At 32.7% G+C, this 13,195-nt stretch overlaps 1 protein-coding gene across 1 annotated transcript; it reads right to left on the bottom strand.

The window, feature by feature from the left end:
* LOC106440827 (membrane protein of ER body 1) lies at positions 1 to 2,496 on the bottom strand. The gene is made up of 7 exons (XM_013882588.3): positions 2,253 to 2,496; positions 1,771 to 2,139; positions 1,353 to 1,709; positions 1,158 to 1,274; positions 814 to 1,083; positions 664 to 725; positions 1 to 584 (listed from the first exon to the last, which is right to left on the bottom strand). The coding sequence occupies exons 1-7, from the start codon at positions 2,440 to 2,442 to the stop codon at positions 123 to 125; spliced, it is 1,827 nt and encodes a 608-aa protein (XP_013738042.1). The 5' UTR covers positions 2,443 to 2,496; the 3' UTR covers positions 1 to 122.
* Between the last annotated feature and the right edge of the window lie 10,699 nt (positions 2,497 to 13,195).

The raw sequence follows: 13,195 nt of genomic DNA, 5'->3' as shown, positions 1-13,195 counted from the left end.
TTAACAAAATCGTTTTCTTTGTTCTGACAAAAAGGTTCTTTAGTTTTGTAATGAAAACATTCGACACTATAAAAGGAAAGAAAAGGACAATGTAAAGTAAAAGACAGAACAAGAACACAGTCTCAAACTCGTGGAGTTTCTGTAGATTCATCATAAAACCCGCTTTTCTCAAGCCACTGGTTCACGAAATATCCCATGAACGTAGAGAATCCCGACGCGGTCGTCGCCATTGACGTGTACCTAAACAGAGTCTTGACATACTCGCGTCTCTTCGAGACGTAAGCTTTCGCAACTGAGAGCAAGACGATGCAGAGGAGAGACACTGCGTAAACCGCTAAAGTCTTGTACTCTTGTCTCTTCTCGACTCTTCTTCTGAACGAGAAACCGTATACGAGAGGTGGGATCAGCCCGAATACGACGAAAGAGGAGATTGCTATCAGCCTGTGAAACCACCATTTCTCTCTTCTTCCCAGAGCTTCCACATACCTATCTTCTTCTTCTTCTTCCTCAACATCTGCGTCTGATTCTTTCTGATCATCAGTGTTGGTTCTTGTTTTGGGTTTCTCGTTTATTAGTTCTTGGAGCTGCAAACAAAAATGGCGTTTTTAGTTATTTAAATCCTCTAAAATTAATGTTACGTGAGAGACAAGAAAGATCACTTACGCTGTGAACAATCAGAAGAAGACCGCTTGACAAGTTGGCAACTCCCAAGGCCAAAACATTCACTGCAATATAATCAAAAGTCATTAAAAACAATTTATGCGTTAGTTAATAGTGTTTATGGCTCAAGGAGATGTGATGTGGATCACTTACGAGTTGAAGCACCAGACGCAGCTGCAGATGTTACGGTGCAAAGACTTGTGATGGATTGTGTTAGACCTCCATACACAATACTTTTCAAGATTTCGATTTTATTACCGCCTTTGCCAGGTTCAACACTCTTTGGGATCTCTGGTTGAGTATCTGGTTGAACCCCAGGTTCTGCTTGAGTTTTAGGTGGTGTTTCCTTATTGGCAATTTGCATAGACGGTTGCTCCTGTGGTGGAGGAGGATCTACCAGAACCGGGTGAACTTTTTGGTTGTCTAGCATAATCAAGATTTTTGTTAAGAACCAAGCCTCATTATTATTCATTTCAGAACCAGAATTCAAAACAGACCTGTCTTCTTGTCAGAATCTTGACAAGAATCTGCAGCTTGGTCATCTTCAATTTTAGTTTTCTTAATCTGTTCTTCACTAGTAGTATCAGTAGACTTGGAATCAACCTCTTTGTCGCCTTGTATGTTTTAAAAAAATTGTCAGGTCTTGAAACTGATTTTGATACAAAAGTTTTGAATAGAAAAAAGTAACTTACCTTTCTCTTTGTGATGTATGGGAATGTAACCGGACCTAATTGCCATAATGACTAGAGACAACACCGAAAACGCTGGAAGTAACCAAAGTATAGATACTGAAGGCAGCGGCAATGGAGAGATAGAAGGCAGTTCCAGTTCCAGATGTGGTGCAATGAAAGGCGATGACTGCTGAGGAGAAGTGAAAAGGAAAGAAAGAGCAATGATAATACAGAGGAACAACCAAGCAAAAACATCGAGGTACCACTTGGGAAAACTCGGTCTGTCTTTCTCAGTCTTGACATCAATGCTCGGTTCCTCACTATCGGTACCAAGATCATTGATAGTTGACTTTGAATCAACCTCTATCTTGCCTGAATCTGCCAAGAAACCAAAGTCAATCACACCTGTCCACACAAAAGACACCAAAAGAAAGGGTACCTTTGTCTTTGATGTGGCCATAAACAGAAAGAAACAGCTTCTGGAGATAAACAGGGAACCAGGACGAAATTTTTGTCTTCTTGTCTTCAGATCTTGTATCATTCTTAGTGTCAGCAGCTTCATTTTTAGTTTTACCGTCTTTTGTTAGTTGGATATCTGATTTCTTCACGAGCTTGACTGTTTTGGTGATGTCTTCACCACAGCAGGGGCAGTAAAAGTAATACTCATGCTGGTTCTTGATCACAATCTCCACATCACTATCCAAGAAATCACGTTCTGTTTGTGAATCTTTTCCTCTTACAGATCTTGAAGCACTCCCAGTGTCAATAGCTTCATGTAACTCGAATCCTATGGGTACCAAACTAGAGTCTAGCATTCGAAAAGAAAATAAAATAAAACGTGAATGTTTAAGATCAACTACTAATGAACTGTCTAAGAAAATTAAAAAAAAAATTAATCAAAAGTACAAATAGTTCTCAAACCTTGTTCGTGGCTAAAGTCAACGCTATCTTCATCCTCGCTGCTGTGTGGTGAGTCCGGGGGTAGTTTGGTAAATTCGTTGGTATAGACACCGTCACCATTGTCATCGTCGACGGTGGAGCTTGGAGAAGGAGTCTGATTCGTGGCGGTGGATTCCATTGGAACAAAGATGAGATTCAGAACAATGTTCATTACTGTTTTATTGTTAGTTTCCTTGTCTGAATATTTTTATCCCACGATGTCCACGTTCTTTATTTTATTCCTAACCAACACGACTAACCAATATTCTGTCTTTTGTTACTTTACCAAAATGACGAAAATGAAATTAATTATTTTTGATAAAGATTGTTTTTTTTGTTAATATATGAAATTTTCTAAAATGAAATTGATTATTATTATAAATTGATAAGATTCGAACATTTTGCTTACAGAGAAACAAAACTAGTTCGTGTACAAACACACATTAAAGACTTGGGACACAAGGAAACGATAGATAACTCTGTTCTATGGAACAACGAGACAGATCAGCTAAAGAACAACTCTTCTGTGATCTGTAAATCACCCTTTTAGATAATCAGAGGTAAGCTTATGAAAGTCATAGTTTGCAAACACATCTCTGGCGTGTTGACTTGCAACGAAAGAAAGCGCAGACCCACCAATGGCTATTCCAGTATATGCAGCCACGGTCTTGAGTTTATCCATGCCAAAGGCGTAAGCTTTGGCAAAGGAGAGAGATATGACGCAGACCAGAGATGCGGCGACGAAAATCGCAGCTTCTTGGTAGCGTCCCTTGTCTGTTATTTTGAAAGAGAAGCCGTAGAAGAGGGGAGGGATCACACCGAAGAAGATGAATGAAATCAAAACAACGAAGCAATGGAGTATGACTTTGTTTCTTTTTCCTAGCAGCTCCTCGTATGGATCTACTGATACCAGTTCTGGCATATGATCGTTGTTCCAGCTTTGGTATCGTGGTCGTTTAAAGAGTCCATATAGCTGCCAAAAAAAATAATCTTTCGTAAGTGTAATTTTACTGATAAATGTGTTTAGACACATGAGAAACAAAATGACTTACATTGTGAATGATTATAAAAAGGCCACTGAATAAATTGGCTAGCCCCAAGGCCAGAACGTTGACTGCAAGTAAAAACAGTATTAATTTGAATTGATAATGTATGAAAAAATTTCAAGTCACTGTTTGTGTGTTCATGTGTACTTACGAGTGGAAGTTCCGGAAGCAGCAGCGGAGGATACAACACCAAAGCTTGTGATGGACTCGATTAGACCTCCGTATACAATACTCTTCAGGATGTCTAGCTTTAGTTGTAAGAGCTTTATACGGATGACCTCTCCGACCGGATGATTAGTATCTGAAGCAAAAAGTGAAAGAGAGAGTCAGAGAGAGATCATAGTATATATTTTGTGATTATATTTTATATTCATCTTTATTTCACTCAGATTTGTGAGAGAACCTTCAGCTTGATCTGTAACATCATCAAGTTCTTGAGGATTTGTGACAGCCCCGGTATCTTGTGGATCATTCTCTCGGACCTCTGCAACATATATATTGATGGCTTTGGTAAATATTTAGTAAAGTTAGGTGACAAAAGAGCAAATGAATGATAAAGGAATCACCTATCATGGAACGCCAGAGCACAGCCAGAATGGCTAGGAACAACAATAAGATTATGGAAAGGTAATTGCTACTCAAGAAGTTTGTGAGCCAGGAAAAGGAGACGTCTCCTCCTTCCCCATTCTCTGGAACATTTTCTCCTGGACCTAGCTGAACATCAGTCTCCTTTGAATTTCCATGCTTACTTGGACGCTGTGGTGGTGGTGGTGGTGGTGATGGGTCTGATGGCCGAGAAGGCAGGGTCAGCAGAAGAATGACTGACAGCAATAGCAGAACCAAAACCAATAGGAACCGCTGAGAAGTGGGACTGAGCCTTGGCAAACGGTTTGGCAAAAGTTTCTCTCGTATATTTACTAGCAGTGTAGCCAAAGTATTGTCCGGTTTTGGATCAGATGGGACTATTCATAGAGATCAAGAATCAGGCGGTCAAAACATTTGAGAAATCGAATTGTCTCCATTGTAAATTTGTAAAGCAATATGTACACACATAAATACCGTTTGGAGGAAGAGGATTAGGCTGGCTGAGTTTGACTGGCTCTACATATCAAGAAACAATACTTGAGCACCATCATCATCCAACACATTTGTATTTAATGTGTGTATATATATGCATACCTTTAGGAGAAACAGGAGGTATAGGCTGGTCGATTTTGAGTCTTTTGACTGGCTCTACAAACCAATAAATGAATAATCAAATACTATAGCACCATCACCATCATCGTCCAACATATATTTTATATATTTAATATGTGTGTATATATGCATACCTTCAGGAGGAAGAAGCTGGTTGGTTTTGTCTGGCTCTACAAATTATTAAGAAACAACACTTGAGCACCATCATCATCATCCAACATTAATATATATATTTAATATATGTGTGTATATATACATACCTTCAGGTCGATGGATAGGATCAGACTGAATGGGTTTAACTGGATCTACAAATTATCAAGAAACAATACTTGAGAACCATCATCATCGTCATCCAACATGTATATTTAATACGTGTGTATATAAATGCATACCTTGGGTGATGTTATACAACCATGGGATGTAAATGAAAGGGTACTTGAACGAGAAAATGATAACGAATACGAATCTATCTATGTTGTAAGGAAAAGTCTCTTGTCCCTTTTTAAAGAGTTTAGCAGTTCCGGTGATGTTGTGAGTGCAGTTTGAACAGTAGAGATCATGAGTCTTTGGCATTTGTATCTCCTTCAGCACATCCTCATGACCTTTCTTGTCTTCTACATTGCTCCAACTTCCCTCGTGGTCTTCCTCCAAATGTTTCTCTTTACCCACGTCATTTTCAGTTTCAGCTGATCCATCATCTTTCCTGCTCGTTTCTTGTGTTGTATCGGTTCCTACAACACATTTTAACAAAATTTTGGAGTCAAGAAAATACTAAATTTGATGTTCTTGATTCCGATAATTCAGAAGAATGATATTATATGTAATTTATAGCTTTCTTGTTTCTTCAGGTGTACATATAGACAACACTTGTCTACCAGATTAAACGTATCAAATTCGTGAAATATTAAATATGCTACCATGCATGCAAATGCGACATTCAACATTGGGTGAGCTTAGTAACCAATGCATGATTTCTATTCTACACATGCATGGTCACTATCGACGTAACGTAAGATATGAATTTCAAACAAACATTTTTGTTTCTCTATATAATGTTTTCTAACAACAATAATAGCAGCCCAAAATTTAAATTTCGTAATAAACATACAGAGCCAATATATATACCTAAATTATTGAAACAACTTCAGAAATGAATTCAAAATGTTTTTAAACTTAAACCTGGTCCCATACCGCACTTAGTTTCTTTGCTATTTTCTGTCACTTGCGGGGGAGAAACATCGGTTTGGTTCGTTACTTCATCCGCCGAGGGGTGATCAACATTTTCATCGCCTGCCGGATTTGAAAGCTGGGTGATGTTATTGAAATCACCCTCATGCTCTTGGGAATGGGTATCGGTTGGGTCCATTTGAAGTCGGTGGTGAGTTGATGATGGCAAAGCAGGAACCAGGGGACACTTATTTATATGCTCACGAGTTGCTTCATATGTCACATAATTATATATTTTTATTTTATTTAGGTGTATTATTTCTCTATCATGTGATTTTTCATAGTCGTATTCTTTAACTTACCGTGAGGTCAAACAAAGACCCACGAATTTAAAACTTATTAATGACCGAGGTTTAGTCTTAAAAATAATGACCAAGGATTGTAGCTAACGAAAAATGTACTCATTCACAAGAAGTTTAACATTTCAGAAGATATACATACTTTTATAGTTTATTTTCTTTCGAATTTTGAAGCACTAGAAATGTATATATATACACTATAATTATACGATAGAAAATGACTTTTTCATACTAAATTTGTGAGCTATTAAGGTAATTTATGTTCCGTAAATAATTTTTTTTTTGGTAAAATTAGTAAAGAATTATGACTGTACAGAAACAAAACTAGGATCACTATCCTAGTTTTTTGTTTAAAACAAACAGTCTACGATGATGCACGCTCTCTAGTATTTGCATGCATACTAGATAGACCATGGAAAGAAGGAGAACAAACGAGCTGAGTAGCGAGTATCCGAAGGGTCCATCCGTGTATGCTTTGTATTTGAAGCTCGAGAGTTTGATTTGCAGAATGAATTGTATGGGGAGATTTACCGGGGGGAAAATGCATTGCGACACAGGATGTAATTTCTGTTCTTTCTTACGGATCAAAAAAAATCAAATGATTTGTTGATCATGTAGTTTCAGTAGATAATGAGATAAGTGATTTGAAGAACTATTCTCTAATTTTTTCGTTTGGTATTCTCTAAGAATATTCAAGCAGATTGCTCCGCTCGCAACATGCTCATACTAGAGATCAAATTTTCTCTCTCTTACGCACTTCTGTGTGTTTTCTAGGTTATTTGTTGTTGACTTGTTCAACATTTAATAGTTGTGTGTTTTAACTTTTAAGGAATAGATGGTCTTTTTGTTTATTATCCCCAATACTAATTGACGTCGATCTACCTTAATATTAAATTATTAATTAACCCTAATTTTAATTGACCTAAAACTGTTAGAAATTGTCATATTGCAATTTTTTTTCTTCATTGTTTAAGACCTTTTCATTGTTTATGACATGGAAAATATTGTTTACGACTTCTAGTTTATGTTTATGACTTCCGGAATATTGGAGTTGATTATTAACATAAGGTTTCGAACCTGAGTTTGATCGGGATGCTAAAAAAAAGTAATTGGAATTTTAAGTTTTTCATCTTTGTTTGAGATCAGATTATATAATATTCTATATTCTTGCCCATACATAATCCTTTTATTATATATGGGTTTTAAAATATCAAAAGCATCAAATCTTGCTTTTTCGTTTGTTTGTAAAAGTTTTTTTTTTTTTTTTTTTTGCTAAATTGTAAATATCATATAAATGAAAGAAGATTTTACAGAAGCAAGATCTTAGTTTTGAAGCATATTGGCAAAAAGAAAGAAAAAACAAGATGAATCAACAACATCCAACCCATGGATAACTTTAACACTTATCGTATCCACAACACCATAAGTGATCTGAAGTGCTTGTTCGACCTCCTAGAAGAAATGATATTCTTCATTTTCCTGTCTAAGGCCCTGAAGACAACAAAGTAAGGCTGAGAGATATTGTTATGAACCAGGTTGTTCCTCTGCTTCCAAAGGTGAAAGATAAGCGCTTGAGAGGCCAACTTCCTGAGCAGTAGTTTTGTAAAAGTATTTACGAAACGAAACTAAATTAGGACATGTTAAATATTCACTCGCCCTCTTCTAAACGAACGACGAGGTCTTTGTTTAATCAAATGACCGTAGGTCATGGTAACTGCATATGCAAATGCTTTAAGATTAGTACAAGACTTGATCAAATACTCCATCGGGTCTCTTATCTTATACTATCGTTCTTTGTTTATTTCCCAAAGCGTGTTTTGACCCCGCATCTCCGGACACGACAGAACGGCCGTTGTCGTTTTCTAGCTTTGCCAATTCTTTGCTTCTGGAAGCTCCTTTGTGCCTTGTGATTCTGCAAACTCTCCAGGTAGAAAACGGAAAAAAATGAGAAACTAAATTGAGAATACAGTGTTTTGCAAAAAATAAGAATACAAGAAAAAACTATTTAACATAAGGTACGGTTTTAATAGATAACTGTAGGAGAACCTCTACAAATTAATAATGTTATGACTTTAAAATTTTATTAATTTATAAAGTTATTAAATTACAAAAATTTTCTTATTTAGATTTTTATTTTAAGATATATTTATTCTATTTCTTTTATAAAAAAAATATTTTCATTCTAAGATAAAATTATATTTGATTTTACTGTATAGACATTAATTATTATTTTTAAAATTTGACATTTATATTAATTTTATTATATTATTTGGTCTATATAACACATATTGCATAGAATTTAAATGTTATTTTAAATATAATATTACTAAATCTCATCAAAAATATATTAAGTCTTAAGAAAATATAAAGATAATTTCATTGTGAATATAAAACAAACAATATAATAATAGATTTTTACTTATATAAAATATATATGCATTTAAATTATCAATTTATAATAATTTTAGTGGGACTATATATTTACATAGAGTTTTCTAAAAAAAAAGTATTTCATTATTTATCGATTTGTATTAAATTTTGAACCGGTCCAAATTAGAACTGACAAAATTTATAGCAATTATTAGTTTATCGAATATTAATATATAAAGATGTTCTATTGTATTAGGAATGTCCAAATATGAAGTAGAAATGACTCGACGCTTATAGATATGAGTGTTTCCATTCAATATCAATTTTTATTGAGTAGGACGAAGCACATAATTTCTCAGATATATAACCATGTCAGTCGATACCATGGTACAACCGATCCAAACGAAATTAAAATTTGGTTTAAGATGAATAAACCATAACAAAAAGTATGATGCTTCAATACTAATATACTGTAGCTTTTTTTTTTTTGAACTACATCTAATATACATAGGCTATGTTACTTTATACCCATATTCTAAAATGCAGATGCCTTCACCGTTCCGATTTTAGTCAAATCGGTTCAATTAATCGGGGATGCAATTAATTATTTAAAAACCGATTATCGCTTAAAAAGCAGATCAAAACCAATTTTAAACCAAAATATTGAAATTTTAAAACATAAGTGCAGCCCATATAACAGGCAAAAGATTTTTCATAGACATAACTAACCATGTGGGACAAATGCAAGTGAGTTTTTAATTTTTTTCTTTCTAACTCACAGTTAATTAATAAAAAAAGAAGTGATGCATCACCTAAGCATCAAACTCTGTACATGTTACAACAGCAAAAGCATCCCAAACCACTGGTCTATCTTGTTTCTACATTTAGTTTTTACATGTATTAATATATATATATATATATATATATATGTATATTTATAATTAAAATATATAAAAACTAGGTTCCGCATAAACTCTACTTAATCTTCGATTTTTGATAATTTGCTAGGCCCAGGATCACCACCCGACTAGCGTCTTGCGTAGTTCCGAACTTTATACACAAGATATGAATATCACCACTCATTATCAATATTTGAATGAAAAAAACCCATAATTCTTCACATATACTATTTAATCTCCTCAGGTTAGTTGTTGGGTCAAATATATGAAATGAGAATTGGGCCTTAAGTTAAGAACGGCTTAGGCCTATTAGACCAGATGATCGTATGCTTGCAACAAGAAGGATTAGCTGCCACGATCAACATATTTTACCTATTTTGAGGAAAATTGACCGATTCACACATTAACAGAGGACCATAATCCCTATTGATACATATATACGGACCCTATAATAAAACGTATATCAACACATGTACATGCATTGATCGTGTCTCCTTTAATCAAATGGTAAAAAATGCTTATATGAATTTAACGGGTACTTATGTATCATTTATATTTTTTTTTTTTTTTTTTTTGACAGCAAAGAATTTACAGACTCATGTTGACTCTGTAAACCAAATCGGTAACTCCGCATCCATGTGAACGACAAAGGACGATTGTTTCCTAGCACTGCGTGCTAGACTATCCGCCCGAAGATTCGCTGTCCGAGGTACATGAACGATATCTGAGTTGAGGAAACTTCCTTTGAGAAACTGTATGTCTTCCAAATAGCTTTCGAATGCTGGCCATTCTTCTGGTTCCGAAACCATCTTCACCAATTGAGAACAATCCGTTGCAAACGTTACCTGAAACTGTCTTAAATTCTTCATACATTCCATTGCCCAAATCAACGCCTCTATCTCCGAATGAAGGGGTGAAAGACATGCCCTTACATTCCTTGCCCCTAGCAGCCCATCAAACCCTGGTAAAGTACTATACCAGCCTTGTCCTGAGAATGTATCCTCATCCTTCCATGAACCATCTAGGAAACACCATCGACCTTGTGTCACTAGGGGAACATTGGTCTGTACCGAGAGCCCTCTCGTTGGGTCATTTCCCACCTGTGCTTCTGCCCAAAGTGATGATTCTATTTCAGCTAATTGAAGAGTATCCCTCGGATCAATATCCAAATTACTGAAAACTTTGTTATTTCGAGCTTTCCAAATATACCATAAAATCCATGCAAACTGATGATCATCCATCTTTGGCCGGACTCTCCAAAATAGATGATCCATATTAGCAAACAATGAAGAAATAGGAAAAAAATTCGGAGCTGACGGAATCTTGGATAATGCCCACACTTGGCGTGCCGGTGGACATTCAAAAAATACATGGTTAATTGATTCTTCAGGTTCTCCGCATCGAGCACAATATGTATCTCCATTTATCCCTCTTGCCTTGAGATTTTTCATGACGTATCATTTATATTTTAACTAATTAATAAAAATTAATAATTTAAAAAAAAAAAAAAAAAAAAAAAAAAAAAAAAAAAAAATTATAGATGGGGGCAATGAACCCGGGTTCAGATATTATCCCATATATATTGTTTGAGAAGCATTATAATTTATTTTTGTAGCCACATGTCATCACTAGGATGATTCTTAGAACCATTAGAGAAATATATTGGTCTATCGAATTATATAATAAGCTTTTTATTAAACTAACAATAATTTTAGCATTAAACCATTAATGTACTTTATTATTTCCTTAAATAGCGGTATTACCTAATGTGGCTAAAGTATGTATGGCAATTAATGATTTTGAATAATAAATATTTGATAAAAATTAGTGTATCTTCTATCATATTTGTTTAATTTTAAACTATTAAATCAATTAAACAACCACAATAAGCATATAATAAAATTTTAGATTTTTATGGATAGGTTCATATTTTGAATTTTTACAAACAATTGTAAATTAATAAAACTGTTAAAAATCTCACATTCAAATTTTATGATCCATTGTTTGAAATATTTGTTATGACAAAAAAAAATGATTACAAAACTATATAATAAAAAGTCTAATTTAATTAATTATTAAGATGAATATATATATATATATCGTTTTAAACTAAACTATAAACCATATAAAATACAATATTTTAGTTTCAAAATTTACTTTCAACAATATTTTTGATAAAAATGTTGAACGAACATTGACAACTATTTTTTTTAAATGATAAATTTCTAAAACTATTAAGGGCTATTAATCCCACAATGAAAATGTTGTTATCAGTGATTTAAATATTTCTTTATAAAAGATACAAATGATCAAAAAAACTATATGAGTAGAAATCATCATTTAATAGACATTAATATTAAAAATATACTAAAATATACTATGTATGTTAGTATCATTCAAATTTAATTACATATCCTATCAAATATAAAAAAAAATATTTTTTGGATTAATAAAATTGATTTATATGTTTGCACCAGTTTAATTATATACTTAAATAGTTACTGACTTTTAATTATTCAATACATAATACATTTTAATACATAATATGTAAAAATATTTAATACATAAAATAATTTTTATATATAATGTTCATCATGCGCAAGGCGCGGATCTTAACCTAGTATACCCATATTACTCAACCACTATGCCAACCAAATAATTTGTTCTAATATCTATTGTATATTTAATATTTTTTTATTTAGATATTTCCATATTCATATGTATTTTGTCATCATCCAAACAAAACAAGAAAAACATATTCCTATTCCTTGTTATGAATTTGCTCATATTCCTCAACATCATCTAAATATGTTCATATTCCTTGGTATGAACTTTTAACTATCTAGAATTAGTTCCGCAAAATATATAAGTTCTAAGTAATTGTTTTTAATTATTGTTATTGTGTTTTAATTTTTTTTTTTAAATTCAAGATACAAATTTTTAAAATGAAAAGGAATTTTCGAAAATTAAAAATATAATATAAAAAATAAAAAAATCGAAAATATTATTATAAAAAGTTTGAAATTGAAAACACACAATTCAAAATTATTTAAAAATCAATTTATTATTATTATTATTTAAAATATTTTAAATAATTATTTTAGATATTTATAAATAATTATTTAAATAAATATTGATATATAAATATAAATAATTTTTTAAGTATATATTAAAAATAAAAAAGTATTTTTAAATAGTTTTGAATTATATGTTTTCAAATTCAAACTTTTATAATATTTTTTTCGAAATTGTTTTTTGATTTTTCATATTTTATTTTTAAGTTTCAGAAATGCCTTTTGATTTTTAAAATTTTTATCTTGATGTTTGTTTTTTTAATAAAACACAATAACAATAATTAAGTTAATTAAACACAATTATTTATAATTTCTATAATTTTTGGAACTAATTCTAGATAATAATAAACTTATAACGAGGAATATGCACATTGTCTGGAACTAAGGATTATGTTTTTCGTGTTTTGTTTGGATGATAAACAAAATACATAGGATGATCGAATCATCTAAATAACATATTACATATACAACAGATAATAAAACGAATAATCCTTTTTAGTACAATGGTTGAGCAAACAGGTAGATAGTATCCAAACCCGTGTTCGACTCCCCCCATCTACAAATTTTAAAACAAATTTTTATTATTTTTATTAATTAATTAAAATATAAATGATATGTAAGCATTCATTAGATCCACATAAACATTCATTACCATTTAACTAATGGAAACACGGTTAATGTATGTATAAATCTAAATATCTTTGTTCGTGTATGAAATTTAAATATTTCATGTGTTACGTATGTTTTAGCACATGGTCCGTATGTATGTACTGATCGGGACCGCGATCCTCTGTTGATGTATGAATTGGCTGA

The sequence above is a fragment of the Brassica napus genome, chromosome A1 (genome assembly GCF_020379485.1).
Source record: "Brassica napus cultivar Da-Ae chromosome A1, Da-Ae, whole genome shotgun sequence".
Taxonomy (NCBI): domain Eukaryota; kingdom Viridiplantae; phylum Streptophyta; class Magnoliopsida; order Brassicales; family Brassicaceae; genus Brassica; species Brassica napus.
This window is presented reverse-complemented; position numbering and strand designations above follow the sequence as displayed.

Coding starts and splice junctions, on each gene's coding strand:
- LOC106440827 (XM_013882588.3), bottom strand. CDS start 2,442: ATGAACATTGTTCTGAATCTCATCTTTGTTCCAATGGAATCCACCGCC. Junction 726..813: donor TGCGTCTGGTGCTTCAACTC/GTAAGTGATCCA, acceptor ATTATATTGCAG/TGAATGTTTTGGCCTTGGGA. Junction 585..663: donor TTCTTCTGATTGTTCACAGC/GTAAGTGATCTT, acceptor TTTTGTTTGCAG/CTCCAAGAACTAATAAACGA.